Source organism: Lissotriton helveticus, chromosome 6 (genome assembly GCF_964261635.1).
Source record: "Lissotriton helveticus chromosome 6, aLisHel1.1, whole genome shotgun sequence".
Classification (NCBI taxonomy): Eukaryota; Metazoa; Chordata; class Amphibia; order Caudata; family Salamandridae; genus Lissotriton; species Lissotriton helveticus.
Genome location: NC_136067.1, coordinates 331,133,580 through 331,160,540, shown reverse-complemented (window position 1 = coordinate 331,160,540; position 26,961 = coordinate 331,133,580). Strand labels below are relative to the sequence as shown.

Sequence of the window (26,961 nt, the reverse complement as noted above, 5' to 3'; positions counted from 1 at the left end):
AAGAACTCTTACTCAATGGAATTTGGTGATAAGCAGATCTGAGATCAACTGTGGAAAAAACTTTACTGGATCTCAGTTTTGCCAACATATTGTGAATTTTCGGAAGGGGGTGCGATCCACCAAGGTGTTGCGGTTCAACACTCTCCAATCTGCACACAAACCAATCTCGTCATTTTTTTTACGAGCAATAACTGCAGTGGAAACCCAATCGGAAGAGTCTACAGGAGAAATAATATCTTGACTGTACAAATCATCCAATAAATCTTTCAGTTCCTTACGAACTGGTAGGGGAACAGGTCTACGCTTTTGTTCTTGAATAAAACCAATCCTCTTACTCTAAATGGGATAATTTTTCTGCCACGTTATTATTACTCGTGACAGTAACCGCTGACACAGGCATTTCCCCTAAAACAACAGGTTCATTATAACCTGGCTTAAGAATGATGCCTAATTTATCTTGCAACCATAAGATATCACCCCACATAAACCGTGTTTTAAATGTTCCTACCTTTGAAATTAAGGCTGCTATTAAAATATCCCTTCATTAACCCCTTGTGTACTCCCGTTGGCCGACGGGAGCACGGAGCCCCGCCCACCTAATAGAGCGCCTGGTTAAGGCGTTAAGATATCATAGTCCCCAAAAGCTTTAGGTTGGACGTCTGTTGGCATCAATTCTTTAGACCACAATTTACAACAGGTTTTCTTAGCTAGAATGGTAATAGGTGACCCGAGTCTGCCATCACACTTAAGTCAACATTTCCAATGGTAACATAAATTGGTTCCCTGCACTTTTTCTTTTGGCAATCTACCATATACACATCCACATTTAATAAGACATTATTCAAAGACTCCTAGTTTTTCTTCCTCCACTTCTATTTGGTTTACCTTGCTTCCTGGTTTTTTGATTTACAAACAGAATAAAAATGACATATTTTCTTGCAATTGCCACATCGTTTGCCTTGTGCCAGACATGAAGTACTGTTTCCAATGTGAGATTTTGAACCACATCTTTAACATACCATAGCTTTTCAGGCTTTTTTTAAAACCGACTTATCAATGATCGCACTAACTTCTAAGTCACCAGCATTTGTAATAGATGTGACATTTGAATCGCCCTACTTTACTCTAAGATCCTCGTAGAGTATCTTTGCAGAGATAACAGAATGTGCAATACTATGGGCGATATCCATGACTTCATCCAGCTATGGATTTTTGCAGGTCAAAATCCGTTCCTGGATTTTTTGTTATAATGATTGAAAACTAACTGGTCACGAAAAGAAACATCTAGACAAAGGCCAAATTCACTCTTGGCAGCTAGAATTCTCAGTACTGCTAAATAATCCTCTATAGATTCATCAGCCATTTGTTTCCTTTTGAAAAAATTATACCTTTCAAGCATAACAGGAGGTTCATCTCTGTATTGTTTGGACAATCTAGCAATAGCTTCTAAATAAACCTCTCCGGGTGCCTCATCAGAGGTGGAGGAACAACATGCAAATTATCAAAAACTTGCGGACCAGCGTCAACTAAATGATTACACAAGAGAGCTGCACGACGGATAGCATTATATTTAGAAGCGTCTATAGCTACTAAGTAGTTTTCAAAAATTCTAAGCCATTTCCTAAAAGGCATTGAGGATTTTCCAGTATTTTGTAAGAAAGGAGGAGGTTGAACAATATTGTTTTGAAGAAGCCATAATAATAAATATCACTTGACAGTACCAGAAACTGTTGTATGAAAGAACAAGCACATAATATGAAAGTACAAAGTGTGCCTGTTACCGAACTCCCGATGCAGCAGACCCCAGCCATGAAGGAGAAGTGAAGTTTGAATGAAATATCCAGCAAATGTACCAAGTCACTATGCAACAGGCAGTCCAAAACGAAAGTGGGAAGCGTGCCTGTCACTGAATAAGGCAAGCACAAAATCAGCTGTCAGCATGTTATGCAACAGAAATAGCAGCGAGTGGAAAACCTCTGTACACAGCACCGCATAAATGTTCTCACAGCAGTATCCAATATGGCAGCTGCCGACATGCTGAACGTGCTATTCAAAGGATATAGAAGATGCGGCCGACGAGCTGAACGTGCCATTGAAAGGAAATAGAGCACGTTGAGGTAGAATCCAGAAGCGGACGTATTGAAAATTCCATCGGCACCGGAGGAGTGGATGCTCGAGGACTGAATGCCTTTGTAAAATGCAGAAACTATGGTTCCTGTGGAAAAATATCAATAATGGTGATACTAGTGTGCTCAATCACATTGTAGACAAGGGTTAAGTCGATATCCAAAGGAGAAAAACTTGTCATTGCACAAGTGGAGACTGACTCATGCGGCTCCACACGGATGCGTATCGGCTGCACGTGTTCATGGCCTCCAGACTTGTACATACCATGCAGATAGACGGATCATCGTGTTATTGGTACTAATTGCCTGCTACCGTAAATCTGAGCATTCCCATTCTTCTGGAAACGCTGATTCCCTGTATTCTTCGCTTCGGAGGCCTCACTGGATCACTCGTGGTTCCATTTTCTGCTTATCCAGCATCGCAAGCTTGCGCTTCAGCTTTATCTGTCAGCTCGCCTTCCCCTCGCTGGGTGCCCGGCTGGGTCCCATGTGAGTAATCCGTTTTAACACTCCTCACTCACCTGGGGTGCACGTCAATCACGCTGTCAGATAATCCTTCATCTCAGATGTCCCTATACCATTAGGTCCTGAAGAGACCCCTCATTTCTTCAGGGGCCGAAACGCCATAGACAAAAGCAAAGTGAACCATTCATCAACGCCTTTATTATATAAGGACGCTATCTCTATTACTAATTACCTCTGATGGTCAACTTTTACAAGTGTTGGAAACCAAGTGTGTGTGTCACAAATATGTCACTACCTTTTAAGGTTCCATGTTCACTGGGGACACATTGCACTGTTTTGTTGAAAAAATGGCATTTATATTTACATTAACAACTATTGTTTGTACCAAATATTGAGTTGTATATGGTTTTTCTCCTTTGGATATCGACTTAACCCTTATCTACATTGCAATTGCGCATACCAGTATCACCATTATTTATACTTTTCCACAGGAACCATTGTGAGTAGGGTCTCCCTTGTTTCTTGTTCTCGACCTGTTCTCCAAGACTACTACGGTGCAAAGAACAATCCAAAGAAAAAAAAACACTGTGTGAGGGAGCTGTAAAGTTGAAAGATACAGCATCGCGCTCCAGATTTGAATGATGCCACCAAAGTAAACTGTTGATGCAGTTAACAGTGTGGTAATTACAATAAAGTACCTTAAGTTGAGATCCATTCTCCGTCGGTATAGCTTTTCTGCCCATCCAGTGGTACACCAACGAAGATAAAATATTTAACACAAAAATTGCTCCAAATCAGTAATCCATATTACAAGTCTGTAATGTATAAATCCATGAGGGGCAATGGTGGGTCCAGAGACAACTTGTCGCCAAAAAGATGTTGCATGCAAGGCCAGCAGTAATCCAGTGCTGTATATGGCTTCCTTAAAATACTTTTAATCCAGTAAAAGACCCACAACCACTTTACTGCTTGACATCCAAGACTGTCTGCCTAAGCTTACAGTCTACTTCCCACATTCCCATGTTCTACATTCCAAATTCCAATGTCTGATAGATTCCTTAAACAAATAGGAGCAAATTGAAAACCTGGCTGTTCGCCAGCCCTTAGCTGCCACCACCCTACTGTTTAGTCTGCTGTCTGCAGCTCCGGGACACCCCCGTTGGGGGTAGCCGCGCGCTTTACAAGATTAAAAAATAAATAAAAAATAAATAATAATACTAACACACTACACCCCTCTGGACTGTGTTTTCTCCACAAGCTCTCAGCCTCCTAACAGCGTCTACTGGTCTTGGCAGGCAGAAGGATGGTGCTCCAGACTCAGAGGAGGTGAGCTTGATTTCCTGGGGATGACCCTCACCTCACAGAAAGACTTGCTGACCTTGGTACCCTGTCCTGATTCCAATAGCCAGAAGTCTTGGCGATCTTCCATCTTGTGATGAGACAGCGCTGTTCAACATCTAGTGAGACTCCGTCTTTCACCTTTATAGCCTGTATCCAGACATACATTTGATTTAGTGTCTGGCCTTTAAAATTCAGGTTGTGAGTGTCTGCTGCCTTGAAGTTCTATTTTTTCTGCACTGCTCTATGTCAAAGTGACAACATTCTACAGCAGGTGTGGCTCCAGTTCGGACTAACCCATCACACAGGCCAGTTGAGTAACCGGGGATTACACCGTGCTGTCAGCCCCCACTGAAATATGCTCCATTCATGTTATGCACCATCCATAGGCAAACACACATTGATCCCTGCATGCATACACAAGTATCACGTGCTGTCCAGCGCTACACATAATCCATGCAAGTCAACGGTGAGTTAAATACACAGACAACAAACTTTACACAAAGGAGCACTACTCTGGTAAAAATGTCTGTAACACTACTGATTCTATTGAACATAAAGGGGAATGTTGCCACCACCGTGCTTGTCAGTTGACTCCAGATAAGGGCAATAGCCCTCTACTTTCAAGAGTGCATCGCTTGCTGCGCCCCTCTTGGTGAACGCGTCCTAGGTCATGATTCACATGCATGATCTGTGTTCGTCCATGACCAAAAATCATTACCATGGGTCCAGATATCCATAGAGCACGAGCGCTCAGGGAGGGTGCACGCCTGTCACCATGCAGGTGACTTGTATGTCCGAACAATGGGTTAATTATAGCGCTTCATAACCGGCCCATGACAGAATGCATATTTAGTTCTTTTTTCTCTGTTGCACGTCTGTTTACAATTACAAGTTGAGCCCCACAACAATCCTTTCTGTTGCAAATTGTTTTCCTCTTGATCTGCAGCCTATCAGCCACACGTATTGCTTCTAACTGCAATTTTTCTCCTATGCAAATTGTAATTCTAAATGCATTTATTTAGCACTTACTACCCCTGCCCAGGCATTGAAGCGCGTTCCGCTATTCTGGATTCCAAGGCTATTGGTTAGTCCAGTGTTAGTGGCTGTTTGTTCTTGATTGGCATAAGTCTTGTGCACAGAGCAAACCATTCCATGTATTCATTCCAATATCTTAGGGATAGAATAATTAATAGGAGGTAGGTGTGATCATTAGTTTGGTGTGTTGTATGGGAGATCATGCAAAAGGTGTTGGGGGTTGATAGATGAACTTGAGGAACTTAGGTGATGTTAGATTGAAGGGATAGGGATTCAAGAAATGACCAGTTGTGATCGTTGATATGAGTTATGAGCAGTTTTCAGGAATACAGTCAGATTAAGTTAAACATGCATCTGACTTTGACATGGTTGTGCTCAGAGAGATGAGGCATTTAGAGGATGGATGGGACAAAGTGTGCCATTTGAAAGAAAAATGGGCAGGCGACAATCAGAACTAAAGTTTAGTTTTTGTGCCAGATTTAGAAATCAAGAGTTAGATTTTTGAGAGAGCATGCAATTTCAGGATGCAAGACTGGAGAAAGAAACAGCATAATTTGTATGCGAAGATAGAGATGTATTGGGTACTTATAATAGGCACTAGATTCAGGCAAACTGTCGCCACTGCTAGGCTACCACCATCTGCTTCAGCAGGGTCACCTGTTTAGCTCTTCGGTATGATGCATAAATGAATAGCGGGACGCATAGACTGTCAAATAAGAGTTTAAAGCTATTCTTGAAGTTGTGAACTTTTCAAAAGGAAAATGAAAGTGATGTTGGTCTAATGCTGTGAACACCCTTGGTGGTTTGCAGGGGTACTATTGGTGATTCAAAGATGTGATGTGTCTTAATAGGGTAACTTAATGGCTTCACATCACATGGACAAATAGGACCCCACTTAGAGTGAGGCAGTTATGAGAAATGTGTGAAGTCAATGACCTTATGCTTCCCATCTTTTTGCAGGTTTTGACCCATGTTTTCTCCTTTTATCTGTTTTCATATTTTCCTCTCCCTCCTGTCTCAGCCTTTCGTTTGCGCTGGGTCAAAGTCTGATAACGAAAAATAAGTCCTGCTCTCCAAACATGAACACTGGTGCCCATCACTGGTGCCACTGGTACTGGACCCGAGTTAGCAGGCTCATCCATAGTCATTATTGTTGTTCTCTTGGACTTCTGCTTTGTCACTTGGTATGCCTCCAGCACTAAACTAATTGCTGTCATGGGGTATTGTCAGAGTCGCAAGAAAGAGGTCTGGAAGAAATAGGTTCCATGCATGCTAGATAAGGCGTGTCTGTCATGTGGATGCTTAAGTCTCCATATGTCACCAAGCACGTCAGCGAGGAATCTGCAGTCTCCTGAACTGCTGGTGTCTGGCTACTTCATCTACCTCGAATGGGGTCCACAGGTATATGTTCCGGTCACTTCTCATCAGTAACCTCCTTCTGCACTGTGGAGAACCTGTAGAAGGGGGAAAACTCGCCTCCAGTTAGGGGCATTTATCGAATCCACGACCAATGTCTTCCCTGGTTAGACAATTTCAAAAACACTTAACTGCCTTCATCATCCGCCCACGTTTCAACACTGGGGCTAATGAGGATTTCTTCGAACAAGACTTCTCTCCTTCTCAGTTTGTAGACAGGTGAGGCCCAGAATCCTCCCTCGTCCAGTTGTGGGTGTGAAACACTTAATCAACTGTTAAAAATGTCTGTCTTGGCCAACAACAATGTCTGGGGACTTAAAGGCCGGTTACAACATGTTTTTCTTAGTTTTGATCTAATCTGTGCTGTGTCATCCAAGTCACTCCAGATTATCTCCCTCAAGATTAACATGGGAGATAAATTTCAGGGAGATAATATGAAGTGACTTGAATGGCATGGCATTAAGGGCAATCATTCAGTATTATTCTGTAGGCTACGAGCTGCCAATGGTACAGGGATAGATAAAGAGTAGATAGACGTTTATGTTATGTTATAGGGGTATTTGTTAAGCGCACGGCTACTCCAAGCAACAGGCATGATCTCTGGAGAAGCCCAGGGAACAGCGAATAGGGCAGAGTACTTCACCCAGACACAGAACTCACCTAACCAGTCATGGCCACAAGGAGTAAGTAAGGCTGTTCTAGTACCAGAAGGGGATAGGAGGATAAATAACAAGTCATGATACAGTGCTAAGAAACTTAAAAATAGCAACACTCCTAAGCAGTGACTGGCTTTCAATATTCTTCCTACTCCTGCATAGTTGTGGTTGTGAAGAGTGTGTAGTAATGAGCATTGTGTGATTACACAAAAGTTATTGGTAAGGGAAAACGTTGAGGAATAGCTAGATTTAACAAATATTTATTATTTCCTATTTCCTTTAAAGAAAGTTGACGTGCGAATGCTAATCTGCACCGATGTGGCTGCCAGAGGGATTGATATCCGAGGTGTTCCATATGGTAAGCAAATATGCTGCAATGGCTATTTAAATGTGTTCTGGCAAATGATACAGCTTTAATGTTTAGCTTTGTGCAGCATGGCCTGATCTTGATGTGTAGCTAGCTAGACAAAATGATAATTCTGAAATCTCATAATTCTTTTCTTTAATGTAGTTATAAATGTTACTCTTCCGGATGAAAAACAAAACTATGTGCATCGCATTGGGCGAGTTGGTAGAGCTGAAAGGTATGTTTCGAGATTTTGTGGGTTAGTTACAGTAAATAAAAATTTTTTTTGTAAGTGTCAACCATTCATTAACCTTTGATTTGTCTTTTAGAATGGGGTTAGCTATTTCCCTCGTGGCAACGGAAAAGGAGAAGGTAGGTCATTTGATCAGTGTAGTGTGGAATCTTTGCAATGATTGATAAGCGGAAGTTATTATTATACCCAGCTAAAAAAATTATACTACATTAAGTAATGCCTATGCTTACACCTCTTTCAGTGTAGAGTAGAAACATTACGATTTGCCATATATCTACTCTCCACCCAACTGATAAAACAAGCCTTGTGTTAAGGGTGATTGTCTATGACTTGGGTAATTTTCCTGGGGAATAATATTTTTTATCTGACACCACACGTTACAGCGCCTTTGCTCGATTTGACTTATGCATTTTCAGCGCTGTCTTTAGCCCCATTGATGTTTCTAGCAGCTCTGCTCTGATTGCTATTTAACTACCACCATGGTCAGTGTTACTGTGTTGTTATCCCCATGGTAATCCTTGAGCCCCTTCTGGTGCCAAGGTGTCATGTAAAAATTCCAAATCATGTCATTTTGGTGACATAGAGGCTATTCCTCCATTCTTGCCGGTTACTCTCACCAAATTGTGACATCTGTCAAAGGGAAAATATTTTAACTCCATTGAATACAGATATTGGGTCATTTCTGGATTTGTGTAATGTCACTATTTTTTTTTGCACCTCTCACCCTAGCTGATGACCGTGCCACATTTGGATCTGTGGGCAGAAGGCTGCTGAGACCCTAGCTAAAGCGATTTGGCACACTTTTCAATTGATCTCCCTCTATATACTTTGGTTTAGTCTGAACAGAGTTTAGCACTTTGGGGGAAAGCCCCTTTTGTAAGAATTTGCTCTTGAAGGATAGTCTTGCCCATAGGTACTCGCAAACTTTTTCCCAAGGGCCCCAAAGTTTTGTGTGATGAGGGATGTATCAATTCCAGCAAGGTGGTGTTAAGGGGGGCTTTGGGGAGGAGGGTGGAGGGGCGAGCCAGTGCGCGGCAAGGTGGGCATGGGGGGGGGCAAAGCATATACATCTAGTGGCTGAGTTGCACAATGTGAAACCAGAAAACCTGGAATTAACCCCTGCTTCCACACTTTACCAAAGTGTGTGATTCTAGGCAATTGTTTCATTTCACTTTCCCTCCTTTTATTTTTATCACAAAATACATGACTTCAGAATGTGCGCTGCACAAAACCTTCTCCTGTGTTTGATGTAATAACCTATTATGTTAATGTATAATAGGAGGCCACCATAAGAGTGAACATAACTGAATACCTCTTAGTTCACTATTGGCACTGTTGTCCAAATTGAGGAAGAATGTATGATCTAAATTCATATTTGAAACTCTCACTAAAAAATGCTTCTCAATGCACTGATATCTGATATATTAAGGTGAAATAGTTCTACATGTTAATGAAATACACTTTTTGAACTTTTGAAGAAACCTTATTATTTTTACACGTGGCTTTGATAATGAAGGTGTTTCTAAAGGTAGGTGGTTCCGGACAACCTGGTTGCTTCCTTTCTTTAGCTTTAATTGAACTTTAAATGAAGGCTTGTCTGTATATTTAATATCATTTTAATGTTAGTGCTGAGTCGAGTGAACAGCAACCCAGGGCAGCTGCTGCTCAGGGGAGCCGCATGTAAAGGTCAGAAGGGCCGCATGCAGCCCCTAGGACAACTTTGAGTATCGCTGGTATAGCCCCATGAAATCTTGGTCTTTTGGAGGGTGCACCCTATTTGAAAGAGAAGATGTTTCTCATTTCTTCTGACATGAAATGGGAAATGGGTAGAGATCCTTGAACCTACAGCCTATAATGTGGCAATACTTCAGAAAGGTGCACATTGCTGTTTGGGAGTGGGTTAGCTTGTACTTTTACTGTTGTAACCTTTTTTTCAGCCAATTTGAGTGATAGCTTGGAGATATATAAATGCACTTCACAGATGGGCTTTGATATTGTGGACGATGTGTACGCTAACCTTTTGTACAGCCCTTTTCCTCGAGAAAGGATATGAGGCAGCAAAGAAGATAAATCACTCGATATTCAAAAGCAGTTGATCCACTGTCAATTCTTTAATTTACGCAAAGGTTGTACCTTTCTCCCAGCATTTTAACTTTTCTGTGGAATATATATATATATATATATATATATATATATATATATATATATATATATATATATATATGTGTATATATATATATATATATATATATATATATATATGTGTATATATATATATATATATATATATTTGTTTTTGTTAAAAAGGAAAACTTTTGCAGTTTTCTGCTGGCATTGAATGGGAAGAAAGGCCTTTGCTCAAGGCACATATACTCTGCTTGCCACCATCTCAATAGCATAACCGTTTCCATAAGGTCTGCAATTTACATTATTCTGTTGTGTGGAGGTTTGAGGGGTATATAGACATAACTGCAGACTATGGTATTTCAATCACTCGCAATCCCTTCTCTCAATGCAGATAGCTTGTGACCTGGGGTGTTTTTACTGACCTAAGGAGAAGGAACAACAGTGATGTTGCTCCTACAAAAGAAAGATTTCAGGTGTTACTCCATGCCTGTAGTGACTTATTTTTATGTTTCTATCTGCCTCTACTGAACAAATTATTTAAATAAATAAAAATCTATTCTATATAGTGCTCCAATTTTGCATGTCTTCTCAATGGCGGTTTTGGATTATGCCGGTCAATCTTGATAATATTTAGAGTCCTATCCCTCACAGTGCGTAGCACTTACTGTTTGGGGGGTAAGAGTGCATTGACTAGCCTTTTGGCTCATGTCACCACCATAATCTCTGTGAAGACGCAAGGAACAGTCTAGTGTAACTGGTTTGAGTTCTTTAGGTGATAACTGGTGTGCTCATAAATGGAATACGTCTTTGACCATATACGCAGCTAGGCTATAAGAACATTTCATACTTTATATATTTCCATTTTTTTCAGATTTTATGAGTTTGGAAACAGACCTTCTGGAAAAATAGAAAATGACATATTTGTGTGTTTTGATTTATCATATTCCCTCTCCAGTGTTGTGTTTTTTTTCTAATCTGGTGAAAGCTTTTTCTAACCTTCAGCAATACGAAATTTGCCACTGGTAACAATGTGCTGATATGCTTGTGACATCAGGCATTTCCCTCTCAGGGGATCTCCATTGTTAATCATAAGCATTGAATAGTCCCGCCCATGTGCAGGCATTCCGGAATAGTTTTTTCAAAGTACATCTACTTCGCCATACTGCCGAAAGGCCAGGCAACGTGTGACAGACATTTTGACATGCTACAATTTTGTAGCTTTAAAAACTAACTGTATTGCCGAGGTTTATAGAATTATTTTCAAATTCAGAATGAAAAAAGGGTCATACCCTTAATCACATAAAATGAAGTGATTTTTTAAAAAAACATTCTACCTAAATGCTTTTTACTTATTTTTAAATTAAGCTAAGGAATAGTACATAGTAATGTAGCCTGTATACGCTGCAACATTGAAACAATGTAAATAGGACACTGCACGTTTAAGGGCCTCTAGTGTCCCACCTCTAGTGTCCCATCATGCCCTGTAGGTGGCAATTTACTCAGTTCTTTTTGACGAGAAAATCAGTAGTATACACGTATTATATCTTTTGGGGAGGAGGGAGGGTTACTTGGAGAACTAGGATTACAAGTAAGAAACCATTCCTTCTCTCTCATGGGATCTCCATGGATAATCATAAGCACTGAATATATTTGCAAGCTTATTCCTCAAAGATTCCGCAAAATTAGAGGTAATAAAGGAGAAAAGTAAAATTAGGCAAACAAATTAGTGTCTCAGAAAGGTGTTTAAATGATCTCCAAGTTGCAGCCTTGCAAAACTCAGCAGTTGGGATGTTCCTAAGCAAAGCAGTAGCAGCTGATGTACACCTGGTGAAGTGACCCCTAGGTGTACGGGATAGGGTTCTGTTTACTTTTTGATAGCAAAGGATTATGTAGGAGACCATCCATCTAGCTAAGGATTGCTTGGAAGTGGTATATCCTGTCCGTAGAAGACCATAGTTGACAATGGTTTTTTGATTTTCTTCAAGATTTTGCCATTTCTAGATGGAACTTCACAACCCTCCTAATATTGAGAGTGTGGAGAGATCTCTCTGCAGACGGAGAGGGGTTTTGAAAGAATGTAGATAAAGTAATAGTCTGATGGGTACATCCATGATTTTCATACTATTTTGAAAATGGGCAATTTGTCCTGGTACCATTTGTTTAAAAAAATGTGGAGGTTTGAATTAGTTTGAAAAAGGAAAATTAAACCAAATAATTGTGAGAGGAATTCAAAACTACTACACAACCCATCTAAATAATTCCTTATACGGTCATTCAAATCTCTTCTTCTGTTTTGTGTTACATTAAAGCTTGACTGTACACCTTTGTTTGCGTCTGTTCGTGCCTAAAGACCATGGTTGCTGCCCAATATGCGTTCTTCGGAAATACCCCTTCCATCATTGCTCCCACTTATAACCGTAAAGAAAGTGACCTTTCTATTTTCAAAATGAGCCAAAATAGTACAACGTTACTTCCAGGACATTATAAACCCCTTAATAACTCTTCTCTGTGTAGGATACTTGAGGGTATAGCACCAAATGTTAAAAAGGATTAAACACATTGTACTCTAGTTTTAAACAAAGTTAATATTTTGTTTTATTTTCCATGTCATACCTAGGTGTGGTACCATACGTGCAATACCCGTGGAAAGGGTTGCTACAATACAAGGCTGAAGGACGATGGAGGATGCACTATTTGGTATAATGAGATGCAGGTAAGATTTTCTGACTTTTGAAGATTAGGGATTAGTTTAAGATTACTGTGAGTTTTCACTCCGTTGTTATTTTGTGTTATAAGTGTCTTTGAGAATTCTTCTCAGAGTGCACACAGTGCTCACTCAATGCAATATCCCAATGGTGCCAAACTAATTCCAGAACAAGAACATCTCACCAGTGAGCATCAAGTACTGGTTAGCAGCTATGGGCACATAATTGCATGTGTCACAAGATGTTTCATAGAAACTCCATGACATTTGTTTTTTTGTGTAATTCGCATATGCTTGGATCTGTGAGCATGCGTTTATGCACAGTTTTTACCACAGCATTTTATCTTCTCATCAGGAGTATGATTTGGTGTTTTACTCTCATGAGAGTTGCTTTTGATAACTGTGGATGGGCTGAAAACTAAGGCTTGTTCTTTTTTGCAGTTAAATGTAGCCAAATGTGCTGATGGAGCATGAGCCGAAGCTTCTAGTATGTAAATACTAGGCTCGCTCCGCACTCCCTTCGAGACACCAAACCTATGAGTTGTGCTTTGTTCAAATTATGTGTTGCTAAATGTAACTTTGATAAATCCTATTTCAAAGTGCCTTGTTAAATCAAGGACCAACGGCACAATGTTAAGATCTAAAATATGTAAGCTAAGCCCACTTATATTTAGGAATAGTATCAAGGGCATAATGTCTCTGTTACCAGAGAGGCTCCAAAAGTTTTATTTGTGCAGTGATCTTAAGTAGTATTTCTGTAACTTTGGAAAGCAGGCAAAGACACCTTTCTCTCTGAAGGTAGTTTGAAACCTGTGTGGTGGATTCTGCTACTTGGCTGCCTCACTACAGTTGAGCCTTAATTGCTTTTTTCACACTTCATTCCAGTCTAACATGGTAGAAGGGGGTATGAATGACCCACATGTGTGCTGCTCTCTGCGGTTAAGTCTCATCCCAGATCTGACCAATTGACATCATTTAGGGGTTGCCAGGGGTCGGAGATGTGACCCCTCCCTTGTCCCTTGCTACCCCTGGCACTGCTTTTGCAACCCCTAGCCTCAGAGGTGGCAATATCAGTGCCTGGAACACAGGGGCAGCTCTTCCAAATGTACGCTGGTTGGAGCTCCACTTGCCTGGTTTCTGTCAATTTGCTTGTTTTACAAATAGTGGATAATATTCACTATAAGTGTAATAAAAATGGAGTACATTAAATGGATTATGATCCAATCTGGAAGCTAAGGTAAGTAAACAATGCTTTTAAATATATGCTGTATGCATGCTTACTGGTGAGCTTGTGTTTGTGCCCAGGAGTGTGTGAATGTGTTAGTTTGTGTACGCATGTGTGTAAGTCAAAGGAAAGGTCAAATGGTGTGCAAAGTCACTACTGCTACCCCAGGCATTTTGGTGAATTGAAGTCCATGTCTGAGCCCCCTTGCAGTTGATGACCTCAAAGAAGTGCAGCATGTTACGAATAAAAGGCATAGTTGGAGAAAGGACATGCGGTTGTCACTGCTTATTGTTCTGAAAAGCAAAGAAGTTTGACACTTAACAGTTCCAGACGCCCTCACATGGTATGTTAATTTGTAGAGCTCGGCTAATCACATGTGAGGGTATCCAGGTGCTAAGTAGGGCAGGCCTGAGGGGAGGAGGAGGAGGAGGCGATTGTGCCAGTATCGTCTTGCAGAGCTAGGTCTTGAGGGAGCTTCAGAAGTCCATGAGGGAGGAGGAGGTTCTAAGGTGTTTCGGGAAGTTGTTCCAGGTCTTGGCTGAGAGGTAGAACGATTTGGTCTGCTTGATGCAAGGGAGGTGTGCTTGTGCCTGGGACGCCGGTCGAAAGTGTCTGGTGAGTTGGTAGAAGTTGAGGCAAGCTTGACTGGCGTCCTGTATTCAGTTGTAGCATCTGGATGCGAAGAAAGAACACCTGTGATTCTTTTTACCCTAGTATGTGGGAGAGTCATATAGACGTCTTGGAACTCTTCTCTAATGGGAAGATGACTGGTGTTTAGTGGGGATACGCTTTACTTTGATAATGGAGATAACAGAATGGGTTGGGCATGGACTGAAACTAGGCAGGCAGACGAGGGAATCTCAGCCAAGGCATCCCACTGCCATTTTGGAAATAGGCTAAACATGGCTTTGTTGGATGGATTTTGCCATGTTATCAAGAACTGTATCAATCTACTGAAAAATAAAGGTGGCAATTGTACATGGATTTTCTTATTAAAGATTTAGGGAATTCAGTCTGTTTTGGTTATTGATGAGTCCGCCCTATTAAATGCTGTGCCCACCAACTTTAATCTAAAATGCTGTTTGAACAGATAAGAATAGATAACATGTGCAGAAGAATTTTGACTTATTACGGAAGGACTGAAAAGTGTTACCCATGCTCCAGCTTCAGTCTCTGATTTTAGATGCTAGTGTCTGGAAACAGAAGCTGATCTTTGGGGAGAAGGTGGTCGAAGACTTCTTGTAGTGCCTGCTATTAGCTTTGGACTATCTTTCCATAAAACTGGCAAGAGGAGAATACAAAGGCAGAGTTTGGTACAGCTAGCTAGGAAAAGAATGTTGGAACTGGAATTTTGGTTGCGACCCTAACCAGATGTTTGGGCAAAATCCATTTTTCACTACTTGAACACTTTCAAACCGCCGCCACCGCCGAGAGTCATATTAACTTACCTCCTGAACGCCAGAGGAAGGCAGAGGCCATTGCCCACGCCGCCGCCACCGCCAAGAGTCAAGGGACAGCTGACTCCGCGCCGCCGCTCCGGGAGACTCCAAATCCCGGCGGGCACCGCGGCGGCGCGTCTGGGTGACGCGGCAGCGCACAGGGAGCGCAAACAGAGGCGCTGAAAAGGAGGAGCACCCCGGCAGAGCGGGGGGAGACCATTTTCAAACCGCCGCCACCGCCGAGAGTCATATTAACTTACCTCCTGAACGCCAGAGGAAGGCAGAGGCCATTGCCCACGCCGCCGCCACCGCCAAGAGTCAAGGGACAGCTGACTCCGCGCCGCCGCTCCGGGAGACTCCAAATCCCGGCGGGCACCGCGGCGGCGCGTCTGGGTGACGCGGCAGCGCACAGGGAGCGCAAACAGAGGCGCTGAAAAGGAGGAGCACCCCGGCAGAGCGGGGGGAGACCATTTTCAAACCGCCGCCACCGCCGAGAGTCATATTAACTTACCTCCTGAACGCCAGAGGAAGGCAGAGGCCATTGCCCACGCCGCCGCCACCGCCAAGAGTCAAGGGACAGCTGACTCCGCGCCGCCGCTCCGGGAGACTCCAAATCCCGGCGGGCACCGCGGCGGCGCGTCTGGGTGACGCGGCAGCGCACAGGGAGCGCAAACAGAGGCGCTGAAAAGGAGGAGCACCCCGGCAGAGCGGGGGGAGACCATTTTCAAACCGCCGCCACCGCCGAGAGTCATATTAACTTACCTCCTGAACGCCAGAGGAAGGCAGAGGCCATTGCCCACGCCGCCGCCACCGCCAAGAGTCAAGGGACAGCTGACTCCGCGCCGCCGCTCCGGGAGACTCCAAATCCCGGCGGGCACCGCGGCGGCGCGTCTGGGTGACGCGGCAGCGCACAGGGAGCGCAAACAGAGGCGCTGAAAAGGAGGAGCACCCCGGCAGAGCGGGGGGAGACCATTTTCAAACCGCCGCCACCGCCGAGAGTCATATTAACTTACCTCCTGAACGCCAGAGGAAGGCAGAGGCCATTGCCCACGCCGCCGCCACCGCCAAGAGTCAAGGGACAGCTGACTCCGCGCCGCCGCTCCGGGAGACTCCAAATCCCGGCGGGCACCGCGGCGGCGCGTCTGGGTGACGCGGCAGCGCACAGGGAGCGCAAACAGAGGCGCTGAAAAGGAGGAGCACCCCCGCGTCGCGGGACGCGAGCGGGACGCCCGGGGCGAAGCCCGGGCAAAGGGCGGGCCCTCTACGGCCCTCATCGGCACGAGGAGGCAGGGCAGGGCCAGAAACCCTGCGTAAGGTTTGCGAGGCACACTACTGCTCAAGTAAGACTGTACTGTTGTAATTTATAATTTGTTGTAGCCGGAGGGGTACTGGTTCTCTGTTAGCTACCATCAGTATGCCTAAAAAGGGTCCAGCACCAATCGTACAACCTGCTAACACAATGGAAAATTATTTGGTGCAAACAGTGAAAAAAATTAACTTACAGAGGAGAGAATCGCTGGGTTTGAGTCTCTCACCTGACTTACACCGTTTGTCGCCATCTTCATCCCCCTCACCTGAAGACGCAGTGTCCCTTCAGACTTTCTTTGATGCCTCTTCAAATTGTCCGATCACACAGGAATCTGGCCCCCTAAACGATAATATGCTGTCTGGTCCTGAGGTCTTTATCGTGGAGCATGGAAATAACTCTGACAGTGATATGGGACAAGATAATCGTGTTGACCTCACAGATGAAGATATTTCCACCACTGAACAAACTTCACGATTAGCCGCTGTGAAAAATAAAAATCCACCTAGACGGGGGGGTCTAAGATCTGGGGCTAGGAGGAAGAGGGTAAACATTCCAAAGGCAAACTCAAAGGAAGCCGAAGGGGGAAGTGCTGAGATTAATGTCTGTCATGATGAGGACTTGTTTGTAAGATTTGCTGACCTAATAGATAGCAAAATCAAATCCATTGTTAAACCGTTACTCTCTAAAATCGATAAATTACAATCTGAAGTCAAAAAGCTGGATGGGCAGTTGAACAAACTAACAGAGGGAGTTGTTAACGTTACGACGTTGGTAGCAAACCTGGATGAAAATAGCAGAGGAATTGATGATCAGGAGAGGCAGAATACGGATGATGTACCAAATAACCTACCATCTCAGCCACCTGACCCAAAACTTATTGCTCCCAATACTAATAGAGGGGATGGTCCGCTAACGGTTGAGATACCCCCTGTACTTGCTCAGTTAACTGACCCTCTTCAATTTATAGTTGAAGCGTCCCCTGTTGTTTTAGTATTGGCGAATGTTCCACCCTTAGAAGCCGGTATTGAAGAATCCCCTTCCTCTCTGTCTAACAAAGCCTTACAGTGGCTCACTACTAACATCAGGTTAGCTCCAGGGGGGGGTCAATTGCTGGCTCAAGAGATCAAAACTGTTAAAAGGGTGTCATGGCTAGGTAATCGCCCTAAAAAATTTAAGGGGGATTGCGTGGCAGTAAGTTTCTTACATCCAGGTGTGTTGCCTAACATTCTTATTAACTTACTCCCACCCCAACGTAGGCAGGGTTCTGTTGTACCATTAACATTGAAGTTCTTTTATGGTGAACAGCAGAATGTCACCTACCCTAAAACACCAGCCTTCGGATGGGATATTAATTCTGACTCAAACTATAGAAGGGGCTGGGAACAACAGCGGAATACTGTAAACCAATCCGCCCCCATAGTATATCAGAATCCTTTTGCCCAACCCCTGTTATTGTCTAACCGATTTGCACCCTTATCTTTTCTAGATCATAATGACTGACTCTTGTTAGATCACTCTAGCCAGATAGAGAATAGTGTGTCAGATCATTCTAGCCAGATAGAGAATAGCGCGTCAGCCCTCAGTTTACTTACTTGGAATATAGCTGGTATAAAGTCAAAAGTAGGTAATGCACCTTGGTTGGCTTTTATAACTAGGTTTGATATCATTGCTCTGCAGGAAACCTGGGACACAAATTCTTGTTTCTCTCCTGATGGCTACAGCTATTTCTGTATCCCTGCCGTGACTAGCACGGCAGGAAGAGCGAGGGGAGGACTGTTAAGCCTCTTCAAATTAGATATCAAAGGTAGCCTCAAGAAATGGGACTCAGGATCTGAGCAATGTCTTATTGTTGAATTGTCTCGCGTGGAATCTCCTAATATTTTATTTATTAATTTTTATAATTCCAATGCTGCCGACTGTACTACATATAGCCTTGGTAGATTGGACTACTTTCTGTCAGTCTATAGTGAGGATGTTAAAGCATTTGAAATCATTTTTTTGGGGGATTTTAATATACATCCCTGCTCACTTATGTGTGTTTGCGATGACTCAGAATCCCCTCCATATGGCGCACTGGTCCATCTTGAACATAACAGACAGGGGGGCTGTTTAGAAAATTTTCTCGCTAGATGGAACCTATATGAATCCAGCTGTGGGGAGGGGGGGAATAGGGCCCCTACTTTTAAGGGCTCAGACAATGACTCTGTTATTGATTATATTTTTATTTCTGCGTGTTTTTTATCCAAGGTTTTAATGTATAGAACTGTGATTTCTATTTTTAGCGATCATAACCCAGTCTCCATGGACCTCGTAGTGTCCGATCTTTTGGGGCGCAACCATGGTTCTTGCTATGGGATAAAAAAGCTTAAAGTTAAGGACCAGGGAAGGAAACTGAAATGGGATAGTATAATCCCAGAACCCTTCATTCAAGAAGTTCTTTTAGAGGCTGAGGAGGAGGTAGGAGTGTGTTTATCTAGCGACTCTAACGATGGGGAAGTGATCTTTGCATTTAGCAGCATTTGTAACAAGATAAATGGCAGGCTTTCTGTGACTAGTAATCCCAAGCCGAAACCTCCTAAAAGATGGTTTGATCACAGTTGCTCGAAAGCACATTCTGCATTGCTTAATGCACTGAAAACCGTTCCAAAAGATTGTGACCTCATTAGCAACAGTAGAGCACTCTACAAAAAGGCCATTGCATTAAGGAAAAAACAGCTCAAAGATGAAGCTTGGACTCAACTCACTGACCAAGCCATTTTAAAAAATAGTGGAGAATTCTGGAGGATTGTCAACCAACCTTTATTCACAGGGGAGGATAACTCCCCCTTAGAAACTAATATTCCTGATGAGGGTTGGATTAAGCATTTCAGAGACATCTATTCAGCTCATAATATCGCTGTTACTAGGGAACAGGAAGATAACACTATTTCATTAGGGAACTATTTGCACTTTGAAGTCTGTGAAGTATTATCTGCAATAGATTGTACTTTAAAGAAAAAGGCACCAGGACCAGATGGTGTTCCTGCTGATGCCTTTAAATGCTTCCCTAACTTCTGGTCAAGATTGCTCTGCAGGGTCTTTAATGCCTTAAACCGTGATAATATTCCCAAGTCATGGAAAACATCAATAATTATTCCTATTTTTAAAAAAGGAAACAGGCAGGATCCTGCATGTTACAGACCAATCTCACTGATTGATTCTTCAGTCAAAATTCTCGGGAGAGTCATATTGTTGAAATTGAATGAATGGGCTACTGAGAATGACATCTTGAGCAATGTGCAATATGGGTTCAGACCTAAAAGAAGTACCCTGGATCAGTGTCTTAATCTTCACCTCTTGATCGAGAAATACACCAGGGCCATGGACGGGTCCGTGTACCTTGGGTTCATGGACCTCTCCTCGGCGTTTGATATGGTCAACAGATCTAAGCTCTGGTTGAAGTTACTCGATATGGGTCTGGATAGATCCATAGTTAATTTACTAGCTGATTTACACACTGGCCTTACTGCTAAAGTTAGAGTTACAACGAACGGAAGGTGTACAGATGTCTTTGCGTCTGAAAAAGGAGTAAGACAGGGATGTATTCTGGCACCATTGTTATTTTCGCTTTATGTGAACACGCTGGAGCCAGCCCTTAGGGGCGTTACTAGCGACATCCCACGAGCAGGAGAGCAGGGGATACCAGTCCTCCTTTATGCGGATGACGCCGTTCTTCTTGCTCGCACTGGGGTGGGGCTTCAACGACTCCTGGATGCCTTTGAATCTTTTATGGCCTCACTTGACCTGAAAATAAACGCAAAAAAATCACAGGTTATGCTCATGGGTAGGGCCTCTAGGAGACCCTTCCATAAAATTTTCCTTTGTGGGCAGGAAAAGTTAGTACGTGTTTCCTCCTTCCCCTACCTGGGTCTCACCTTTGATGACAAAGGTAGCTGGGGCCCTCAAGTTACAAGTAGAGCATCCATGTTGGCTAGGACATCTGCTGCCCTCCAGGGGTTTTCTAAAAAACTGGGGGGTAGGCCATTTGCAGCTATCAGCAAAATATATAAGGCTAAATGTATTTCAGTTGCCTCATATGGTGGCTCAGTGTGGGGTTATAGGGGTATGGAACCCATACAGACAATGGAAAATAAATTTTTTAGATCTGTTTTGGGCGTCCCCCAGTCAACCCCGACCTATACAGTTCACATGGAATTGGGGGAAGGCTACATTTCAGATCTTATTAGAACAGCCCCTTTAGTTGCTTGGATGAGGATGTGGCTGAACCCAGAAATTCCTCTTAATCACACCATATTGAGGGACTGTCTGAAACTAGATAATGTACATAGGATTAGGTGGTTGATGTACATTAAGGAAAATTTTTTGAAGCTAGGGAGGCCTGAATTTTATACTGCTACTGATTCTTTAATGCTAAAAGATATAGTTTACATTAAAGCTGGAATGAAGGAGCTCCTAACCTTGGAGAGGGAAGAAATTGAGTTGAAGAAACCCTGTGTCAGGGCCAGTATATTGTTGGCTATACCCAATGGTCCTGACAATTATCTTAACGTGGTGACCCATCCTTACCACAGGTTTATCTTAACTCGTTTCCGATTAAATTTGATCCATTTTAGCTTGGGGTTTTATCCTGTTTGGAGTAGCCCTGAAAAGGCACCACCATGTTCTTGTGATCATTTTTCCGAGCAAAGTACCATGCACTTTATAATGTTTTGTAGCCACTATAATGAAGCCCGGAAAATGTTTCTTCTACCTATACTCAAGGAGGCAGGATTTATCTTGGTCAGACCTGCTCTTATTTATTTACAAATGCTACAAACTCCCAGGATCATGTTTTATGTGGCTAGTTTCCTGGTGAGAGCTATTAGAAACAGGAATATTAGACTTAAAAATGTGCCTACTTGCCCTTGTAGTATAGATTAACATTTTAGTTAGTATGTTGACCTCTTGGGTCAGCATTCTTAGTAGTGAAGTAACATGGTCAGTAGTTGCCTGTTCTAACTATCTTTCATGGGACACCCTTAGCATACTTTTTAACATTTCGTAGTTTTTATAGTACTTTTGCACTTTTGCACTTTAGCACTATGCACTTTTTACCAGCTAGGCTGATGTTAATATGTAATATTGTGTATGTTGGTCTCATCAACTCGTCGCTGGTTCTTTTTAAACTTGTTATTTTTAAACTGTTTCTTAAATGTTTTTAATGTATGTGTTGTTTTTGTTTTATACACTTGTCATTGTCTTTGTATGATATTAAGTTATCGCAATAAAGTATTTGACTGACACTTTTGACTTTTCGACATTTCATAATTAAGGCCACTACATCAATTATGTTACTTACTTCATTACAGTAAATACAGATCGCATCCTTCAGTTTTTTTGAGCTACACAAAGGCCAGTAGAATAATATTCTGTAAGCCGGCAGCCCCTAAAAAACTTGCCTAGTTTGTCCCAGGTATGCCTGGTCTTCTGATGTTGAAGTGATCCCACCAGGTTCCCCAAATCTTGGTAATTGTCTGGTGGCAACCCCTAGCCCCGTGCTTAGGCTTTTCTGTGATGGAGCACTAATCTGTCCCTCTAAGCCATATAGAAAAGGAGGGGGCTCCTTGAGAACTCCAGTGGCTGATAGGTCTCGCTTGCCGATCAGGCACCCAATAGTTATCACTGACTTCTGCCCCCGGTGACATCCCAATCCTGGAACACCCCCAATGTTGACATCTTGTGATCTCTCTCTATAGGCAAACCCACCACTTCCTCCAATGTTTCAAAGATTTTGGCCCAATATTTTTAGATGACTGGACAGATACAGGTTCACTAAAGGCACTTTGTTGCATGCGATTTGAGACTAAGGCATTTTGGGTCCCTAACCCTGCCTCAACTTCTCCAATCTATCCGGGATATAATAGACCCTATGGTAGTACTTCTAAGGTGAGTCTTAACTGGGCCAGGATCACAGTACTTCTAAGGTGAGTCTTAACTGGGCCAGGATCACCATCTGTCTAGCCATCTTAGCCTCTACCAAAGCCTCTTCGTACAGTTCCCCCAGGTCTTTATCCCATTTTTCTTTCAGTTTCACCTTGGGATCAGGAACATTAACTACCAGTGTTCAATACAGATAGGAGACTCCTTCCTCCTGGTTTCCTCCTTAGTGAGCTTGGGCTCCAGCGGGTTAAATTCTGGGATCTAAGCAGCACCTATTTGTTTCTAAGGCATGTCATAGCTGCAAGTAGAGCTAAATCTGGTTCGTGGAGCTCAAAATCCAGTGTCCATTGTTCAAATTATACGTGATATACTGCCCAAACATCACCCAGTGGATACTCTCTTCTTCGTTGAGATATTTATTCGCCATCTTTTGCTTCTTTAAGTTACCTTTAGGCAATGTTTCCTAAAAGACTTATCAGAGAGAGAAAATACATACAAACATAAGGGTTGCAAATTGTAAGGGAAACATACCTATACATACCTTGTTTCTGCTGCTGCTTGCATCTCTGCTAGATCTCTGTGGCACTATGTATAAATATAGGAATTTATTCTGGGTTCAGTTTTGCTCTAGAATATATTTACAGTGTATTAAGAAAAGAGTCTATGATAAAGGTGTTTCTGAGACAAAGTAATTTCAGAGCCTCTCTCACTTATTAACACACTAGAACCAATTTATTTTTGATCATGTAAATTTTAGTGAAACTACATTTTTAGATATTCAATAAATGAGTGAAATGGAGGATTGAAAGTCTGAATAGTACGCCTTTTTGATTTATCTTATGATGCTCCTTTATAAATAAGAAATATAACAGGCTAATTGCAGTGCATATTTTGTCAGTGCCATCCTTTTTAATTTTTCAGTTAATATATTTTCAAACTTTTATTGTCTGTTTTGCTCACAGCTGCTCTCCGAGGTTGAAGAACACTTAACATGCACAATAACCCAGGTGGAACCAGATCTAAAAGTGCCTGTAGATGACTTTGATGGCAAGGTTGTTTATGGGAAAAAAAGAGCTGCTGGGGGTGAGTAAAAGCTGTTATATCCTGGGATGCATGTATTGATACTTCAACATTGTGGTACTGGCCAGTGATTTGCTATTGGAATTCTTCCAACCTAGTAAGAATAAATCTTTCTACAGCCGCATGTACCATTGTTTTCGCTCCTGTGATTGTCAGTAAGTCATAGACTGAATTACCCTGCCTTTGTTCAGGCTGAGATTAATTCAAGCATTCATCCATCACTTTTTTTTAAATCTATTTCAGTAGTCGGACAATTCTGCCCAGATGCCCTGTGTGCACCGTGACATTGGAAACAAGCTATACCCGACATAGGAGCCCTAATAAGGGCAAAACTGGTCTTAGGTTTCTTGTGTTCTGATTCAGGGAGGACTGTGCCTGGGAGTTTGTGTTGGTCTGTTCCTATTGAAACAGGTTCAAGACTGAGTTGCATATGGCTGTGTTCAAACTGAGGGGGCATGGTGTGCAAAATAACAATGGACTGGAATGCAGCCAAGTAATTACTAGTGGCTGAGATTGATTGAATCATTACATCCAACACTTTTTTGTATACTTCACTCTACATGATGGTGTGTTTTTGGCTGTTTCTTTCATTCTTTGAGTTTCAGCAGAAGGAGCAAGCCACCATCGCAATTATACTATCTTATCCCAACCACACCAATGGATTATCACTTTAAACACCCCAGTAACACTTCGAAAGCTACAGTGAATCCAAAATTGTGCTGTCAGACAGCTGCTTACCCTTACAATGAGCACATGTGCCATTCCTGTTCAGATTTCGCTAAACTGGCTTCTAGCTGCTAGATAGATTTCATTTAAAGCAATGGCTCAGTAAGCAATTTGCTACACTTTACCATTTTTCCTTCAACAAAGATCCATGAGCTCCATCAAACTTGACCACTATACAAGCTTGCCCTGTTCTTCCTGTAGCCTCCATTCAAAAAGGCACAATCTGGTGGAAACTCTTAGGTCATCCAGTCAACTATACTTTGGGATTCAGTGCCTGCTTCAATAAGGTCGATTGAGGACTGTCGTCAATTCAGAATAGTATCAAAACGCATGCTCTTTCCATCATCATATATTCAAGATACAACTTTTAATCTTTATAAAAAAAAATGAGAAAATAAGTGTTTTTGGCTATTTCCACCCTCAAACTATACACGAGTACATGCTTACATGCTGTAATGCACACTTAACCTTATGAATCTCCTCCAACATTTTGCTTGTACGACAATTTACATCCAACAGCCGTCTAAACATACACTCCTTAAAGGGCGCCCAGGTAACTGATGCAAATATGAGAGCTTTGCATCCTTGTCCAGGTCTATACAATTATGAGAGTACAATACAACGTGAGGCCTTTCATCTTTTTGAGACCAGATTTCTTAGCATTACAAGCTAATTTTTTGGCTTCACTCAATTCCTTTTGGGGTTTTTAAACTTTGAAATAGTTTTTGTATGCTAGGAAAGCTTGTTAAAATGGTAGGAAAGCGGTCTGTTCACTATGCTGGATGGTGAGTGGCATTCAGAATGTGTTCCTGGGCTGTTATCAGGCCTCTTTCGGTTTCCTGAATTCAACTTGATTAAAAGGGTCAGAAGGAGTGCATTCCTTGTTCGAACCATCTTAATGGATGCCCCTTCTAAAACCTTTCCTATCATTTTTAGAAGTGTGTTCTATGTTAGGGATGTTAAGCACTCTTTAGCAGGCTTTTCACCCTTGTAGTTATATTTAATGGCTTCATTATGTTGGTGGACTTTGACATTAAGCCCAGCATCACTGAAATTATTCAACACTGTTTTTACTGTTATTTATGTTAAAGGATTCGTTCCCTATGAATGTGATAGAATGGTTTTGAAGTTTGACTCAGAACCATGGTCTAGGTTTTCGCATCTTGAACCTTGACACTGTTTCTCACCAGTTCAACGTCTGTTCCTAATATGTCAAAAGGAGTTGTTAAGAATTCGACATTGAAAGAGGATCTAATAAGCAGAACACAGGTGATAAAGCAGCTTATAAATGCCTTCCTCCATCAACGGCTTTGTATGGGGCCTATCTGATAGAGACTACTAGCCACAGATTCCTTAACGTAGAATATTCCTCAGGCGCGAGACTGGACCCGGAAAACTTTCTTGCTCAGCATTCCTGCGCGTGGGAGGGGGGAGAGGGGCGGATGCCATGCGACTCCACCCGATATCCCGGGCATGACGTCAGCGAGGTCACAATCCCACCCCGTCGCGCTGACGTCAGTTTTTTTCTTTTCCGCGTGCAACGCGGACCAGTATAGTATACTCCTGGCATGCTTTCAGACCTTCCCTTTTTCACCTTGGGCGTTTTTTGTCTTGAGAACAGTGTGCGAATGCCTTCGGGCTTCAAAACTTGCTCATCTTGCGCGCGCCAGATGTCGGCGACGGACCCTCACTCCACCACGACTCCACAGACTGTGAGACGTGTCAGCAACTGAAACAGAAGTCCCGGCGGGAGTGCCGGATGAAACTCCTCTCGGCATGCATGTCCAGGTCGGCAACGTCACCGCGTCCATCCCCCACGGACAATTTCAAGAACCGCCGCCTGCGTCTCTGACCTTCTACCAGGCCGAAGGAGAGTCGCTCACCTGTCACAGTTTGTCCCTGAAGGTAAGTCCTCGGTCTGTTGGGGGCGTGGGTTCTCCACGGGTCGTGCGGCCCTGCGCGTTGTCACCCTATCCGCCTATTCCCGATTTGGGGAGACTAGAGCCCAGATGGAGGCCTATGCGGTGGCCTTGCAGGCCTCATCGGCTTCTCCTCCTCCTCTTCCTGGGACGTCTACAGATCCCTTGCCGCGCGCGGGGACTTCTGCGGTGTCGCTGGTGGCTCCGGCACCGATAGGTTCGGCTCCAGGTTCGGAGAATGTGCTGCCGTCGGGGTGTGACCCATCGGGGTTCCCTCCTTCGGACCACGGCACCTCTGCCTCTCTGCAAACCCTCGCGGGGGTCCCTGTGGTGTCGCGGGAGGTTGCCGGGGCTTGGGGCGTGTCCCCGAGTCCCCCTCAGTCCTCTGGGCAGGCTGCGGCCTGGACGAGGTGACGCCGCTCAGGCGCCCACGGTTGCTGGCCCAGGCACCGCCGCAGGGGCCGGCTAGGGGTCGGGGCATGTCCTCGAGCCCCTCTCGTTCCTCCTTGCAGGCGGCTGCCTCGTTGGCCTTTTCGGTGCCGTTCCTTAGCCGCCCCGACTCCAGCCCCACCGCGGTCTCCTGCACCGAGCCTTGGAGCGGAGGTCGTTCCAGCGTCCCCTGCGGCGCTGGTCGACGTTGATCTGCCCCTGGTCGGGGACTATACGGCGCCTGACCGGCGTCTGGTTGCAGATTCCTCTTCGCATGCCCCCTCCTCCCCGGAGGTTCGGCAGTTGATTGTTTCATCGTTTCCGGAGACGGGTCACAGCGTCGTGGCTTTTTCCCCGGCGTCTTCTAAGGCCGGCTCCTCGCCATCACCGTGCCCGCAGTCTTCTCCGGAGGCGCCTCAGGTCCCCATTCCTCGGTCTCCAGCCCC

The 26,961-nt window shown here is 43.4% G+C and overlaps 1 protein-coding gene across 1 annotated transcript in view; it reads left to right on the top strand.

The window, feature by feature from the left end:
- The window catches only part of DDX1 (DEAD-box helicase 1), a 336,768-nt gene that overhangs the window by 278,485 nt on the left and 31,322 nt on the right, over positions 1-26,961 (top strand). The window contains exons 21-25 of the mRNA XM_078647776.1: positions 7,325-7,397; positions 7,551-7,623; positions 7,715-7,757; positions 12,383-12,478; positions 23,324-23,444. Coding sequence (XP_078503902.1) covers positions 7,325-7,397; positions 7,551-7,623; positions 7,715-7,757; positions 12,383-12,478; positions 23,324-23,444 — 406 coding nt within the window. The remainder of the gene's footprint in view (positions 1-7,324; positions 7,398-7,550; positions 7,624-7,714; positions 7,758-12,382; positions 12,479-23,323; positions 23,445-26,961) is intronic.